This window comes from Spinacia oleracea, chromosome 6 (assembly GCF_020520425.1).
Source record: "Spinacia oleracea cultivar Varoflay chromosome 6, BTI_SOV_V1, whole genome shotgun sequence".
Classification (NCBI taxonomy): domain Eukaryota; kingdom Viridiplantae; phylum Streptophyta; class Magnoliopsida; order Caryophyllales; family Amaranthaceae; genus Spinacia; species Spinacia oleracea.
Window position 1 is genome coordinate 117,046,010 of NC_079492.1, and position 4,324 is coordinate 117,050,333.

Below are 4,324 nucleotides of genomic sequence, written 5' to 3' on the forward strand. Positions count from 1 at the left end.
TTCAACAATGAAAATTGAATTTCAGCAATAACTTCCCCTTGAAAAACCATGCACTTTATATGTTCCCATTAGCCTAGTATCCGTAGTTATACAGGAAGAAACATTGAGCCATTACATGCAAGTCATCTCCACCTATATGCCCACCTTGTTTATGTTACACCATGTGTTAGCCTGAAGGTCAGCTAGATATAAAGTGCTATAGGTAACAGATTTTACACTTAGCTATCAGGAGAATCATCATCATCATCATTATCATCATTGTTTTCACTTTCTTCTTCCTCCTCATCTTCTTCATCTTCATTCTCTTCCTCCTTGCCATTTTCCGTAGCTGTATCTTCCTCTTCGCCATTTTCCGTGGCTGTCTCTTCCTCTTCGCCATTTTCCGTGGCTGTCTCTTCCTCTTCGCCATTTTCTGTACCTGTATCTTCCTCTTCGCCATTTTCCGTGGCTGTCTCTTCATCTTTGCCATTTTCTGTAGCTGTATCTTCCTCTTCGCCATTTTCTGTCGCTGTCTCTTCATCTTTGCCATTTTCTGTAGCTGTATCTTCCTCTTCGCCATTTTCCGTGGCTGTCACTTCAGCTTTGACATTTTTTGTAGCTGTCTCTTCATCTGTTTTCCTCTTCTTGCTTGCTTCTTTTGCCTTTGCTGACCCTGCTCTCTTTCCAGCAGCCTTTTTCTTAAATTCTGAAATTAAGTTGGTTAGTATATCCACATTATGCATGTTATTATATATCTAAATGCTAATAGACCCTTCTATATGACTATATCCTGTGTCCCGCATAAAAGCAGATAGAGATACAGAGTAACAATCTATAGCTTGGGACAAGAGGGGTAAATGTCGCCCTCACACTGTTAACAATTTAATCTAAGATACAGTTAATCCAGGGCTGTTACAGATCTTCATTCATATTGTTCATTCAGATCTTAGGGGCCGTTTGGTTCATTAAATTGGAATGGATTGGTACGGAACCTCATACCATAGGGGTATGGGTTCACATTCCCACACCAGTTTGAAGTTGTTTGGTTTACTCTTGGAATGGATTATATATCCCATTCATAATGTTTGGTTTACTTTGGAGTGGAATACTAAACATCCAAATTGAATCAGTTGAAGCTCATAAAAGCGCAAAGCTCGTCATACATAGGTATCAAGTAATTCAATAATAACCTAAGATAAACACTTGAGGAGCCTCAAAGCACAGAACAGCAACAGCAAAAGTACTTAATTTTAAGCACTATTCGACTCCTAAATTTCATTTCCAGAGAGATTCTGAAAAGTCTTCACAGGACCAGGACATACATGTCAGTGAATCCAGTGATAACTCTGACAAGGTCTACACATGCGGAAAACACAAGAGAATAGAGTAACACTTTAGAGCTTATCATAAATTTGACTGCTTATCATTATAGTTCTAGTTTATTTTGTCCGCCTGCAAAGATAATAAAGCATATTGGTATTTATTCCCATAATTCATATTATCTGTTAAATAACTGTCTCATACATGGACAAGCTACTTATTTTTGCCAATCTGCATCAACACTTTAGAGATTCCTTGAAAACCCGTATTTGAAGTGCAGAGCAAAGATGGAAATCATTCCAAAGTAAAAGGCATATTCAAACATGAGAAATACTCAATTGAAAAGGGGAAAAATGCATCCGAAAGCAGTAACCTGAAAGAAAAAAAAGCCACTAACCATCAAGGGCAGCCCTGAGTGGTTCAACAAACTCGGAAAACTCTACTTCCTCTAGTGCATTCAACACATCTTCAGCATTTATGATTTGTCTATTTGAGTCATTGCATATGTCATGCGCCCTACACAAATTCATATCAAATTATCTATCAGCAAAGTTATCAAATTCTTAGTCCAAGGGACATATACAGGGAAGTGTTTCAACAAGGACTGCTCTCCAATTCTCTCTAAGGACGGGTTTACAATCACAATTACATTGACGAATCCATGAGGCATGAGCTATGTACTCAAAACCCAGGGCTTACTTCTGACTAAGATAGTATATGTACTCCGTATCAAAATTACAAGAAAATAATGCTAATGGAAAAGAAAAAAAGACCCATTCACAAGTTTTGTAAGTGACTCTTTGGATTACAATTCCCACAAGGATTTGACAACTTACACTTGATTTAATAAGTAATAACAACCCAAAAAAACCACAAACGTCCAGACGACCCGACAACTAATCTACATGATTACTAAATGTAACCAAAACTAGGTGAAGCTACACCACAAAAAATCTAGGTCAATTTCATAAAATTTTTGAATTGTTTTGCATATAAAATTATTAAGCAGGATAAAAGTGCAAGTAATTCGATAACATATTATTACATAATCAAAAAGTAATTAAACAATGCATCTCCCTGAAAGCAGAAATGGAGCTAATAAGTGAAGCAATTTCCAATTTTTTTTTTTCCAGAAAATTCAAAACCCTAACATTTCAACCAGCAATACCAATAGCGAGTAATTAAACAATTAAAGCGATGAAAATGAAGGAAATCTGGTATTATAATTAATTAAAGAGAAAAAGAGAGAGAGGGAATACGTGGCGGAGAGATAGTGGATGAAGATGCGAGCGCTTTCGGAGAAGGCAATGAGAGCTTCCTTGTGAAGGGTGACATCACCGCCGTCGGTGGAAATCTGAGAAAGCTTCTCTTTGACGACTCGCCGGACGATCGTCTTTGGCAACTCCTCTGCCTCCGTCGCCACCGCCGTCGCTTTTTCCTTCCCCATTCCTTTTTTTCTTCCTCTAACTCCCTTTTTTCCACAAGTGAGTAACCATCGTGGTAAGCTATGTAGAAAAAAAAAACTATATTCCAATCTCATAAAAACATATCAGATCAAAAAAGATATTTAGAAGTTCAAAAATGGTACTCAAAAGTTCAAAAATGGTGTTCATTTATCAAATATGGTACTAAAAAATGTTCAAAATAATAGTGAAATTACCGCCTAACCCTCGGATATGTGTTTGGAAACACATCTCTGAGATGGGCCTCTCCGCCCTCAAAAAATCTATAAGTACAAAGAATAAATAATCGAAAACTTTTTTTTAGTTAGGTAAAGAGAAACAACCGTCATGAACACACATCTTTCACTGATCAATTCAATCTACATTTAAAAGTTATGATTTGCAAGAAACGGGGGCACCGATTCTTAAATGGACTTGGTTCACACTAATTTATTGTGGACCATGCCTTAAAATAAAGTCAAAACTTGGTTCTTAATTTATTTTGGCATTTTGTTAGGATTACTATAAAAAAAAATATCAAATTAGTGTCGTTGATACATGTTGTGCTTGAATAATGTGATTTTAAGTCACAATTCGCTTTTAAAAATATAGGGTTATTGTGCTTGAAAAAATGGTTACTATGTCTAAAATTTTTGGTGTTTAATTTATTATAGTTACTATATGAACAATAAAGGTCACTATGAGTATAAAAATGGTTTTAGAGAAAACTATTGATTTTGGGTCTACACTAATATTATTGTGAACCAGATCCACGCAAGAATAATCCGGGGGAACGGGAGTATGATTTGATCCAACAACCTTAAAAATAAGAAACCACAACACATCTATCATAAGTTAATATTTGTTTGATATGATAAGAGGTATTTTTTTTGTAAAGAAAGAAGTGGTTTGTTTTCTTGTAATATGACAATTGACAAAGAGTTGATTGATCAATATGTAAGATTCGTGAGATTTTCATAAAACGCTCTTTTTTTTAGAACACTTTAATGCAAGGACATAACTTCCTTGAGATAGTTGTATAAAAGAAAAACAAATACTTGTACTACTCAGAAATAGTTGTAGTCTAAGAACTGAATTTTCTCAGAAATTGTCAGACCAGAGTTTATGCAAATGCAGTAAAATTCCAAGCTTGAGAGAGAGAGAGAATGTAGAGAAAATATAGATGGAGACTGCAAATGTTTGTATATATTTCAACCATAATGTTTCTTACATTTTCTTTACCTTATATACTACACTATAAGACAGAAAACACTAAGTAATAATGAAATAATAAAGACAAAAAAAATATTGTTCATAATTCTAATGATGAGTGGTTTCATGTTCTAGAATAATCTTCCTTTGATAGCTGACATTGTAACTTGGCCAAAAAGTAGAATTTCACATTTCTCTTTTATTTCCTCATCAAACTGAGTTAACCCCATGATTGGGGTCTAACTAAGGATGGCTACGGCTCGGATTTATATCGGGTGGAGCTTCATCCGCATCCATCCGTTTATCAATCCGCTCCACCCGCATCCATCCGTGCGTTTTAACATATCACCCGCATCCACTCATCTGTCATC

At 35.6% G+C, this 4,324-nt stretch overlaps 1 protein-coding gene across 1 annotated transcript; it reads right to left on the bottom strand.

Annotated features, from left to right (window-relative positions):
• On the bottom strand, window positions 1-2,799 carry LOC110796074 (DNA polymerase II subunit B4). Its single transcript, XM_022001104.2, has 3 exons — window positions 2,559-2,799; window positions 1,697-1,815; window positions 1-685 (listed from the first exon to the last, which is right to left on the bottom strand). The coding sequence occupies exons 1-3, from the start codon at window positions 2,744-2,746 to the stop codon at window positions 219-221; spliced, it is 774 nt and encodes a 257-aa protein (XP_021856796.1). The 5' UTR covers window positions 2,747-2,799; the 3' UTR covers window positions 1-218.
• Between the last annotated feature and the right edge of the window lie 1,525 nt (window positions 2,800-4,324).

Bases quoted from the DNA above. Each gene is read 5' to 3' on its own strand.
- LOC110796074 (XM_022001104.2), bottom strand. From the start codon at position 2,746: ATGGGGAAGGAAAAAGCGACGGCGGTGGCGACGGAGGCAGAGGAGTTG. The intron at 1,816-2,558 runs GTATTCCCTCTC...GAATTTGTGTAG, and splicing joins ATCCACTATCTCTCCGCCAC to GGCGCATGACATATGCAATG. The intron at 686-1,696 runs GTTAGTGGCTTT...ACTTAATTTCAG, and splicing joins ACTCAGGGCTGCCCTTGATG to AATTTAAGAAAAAGGCTGCT.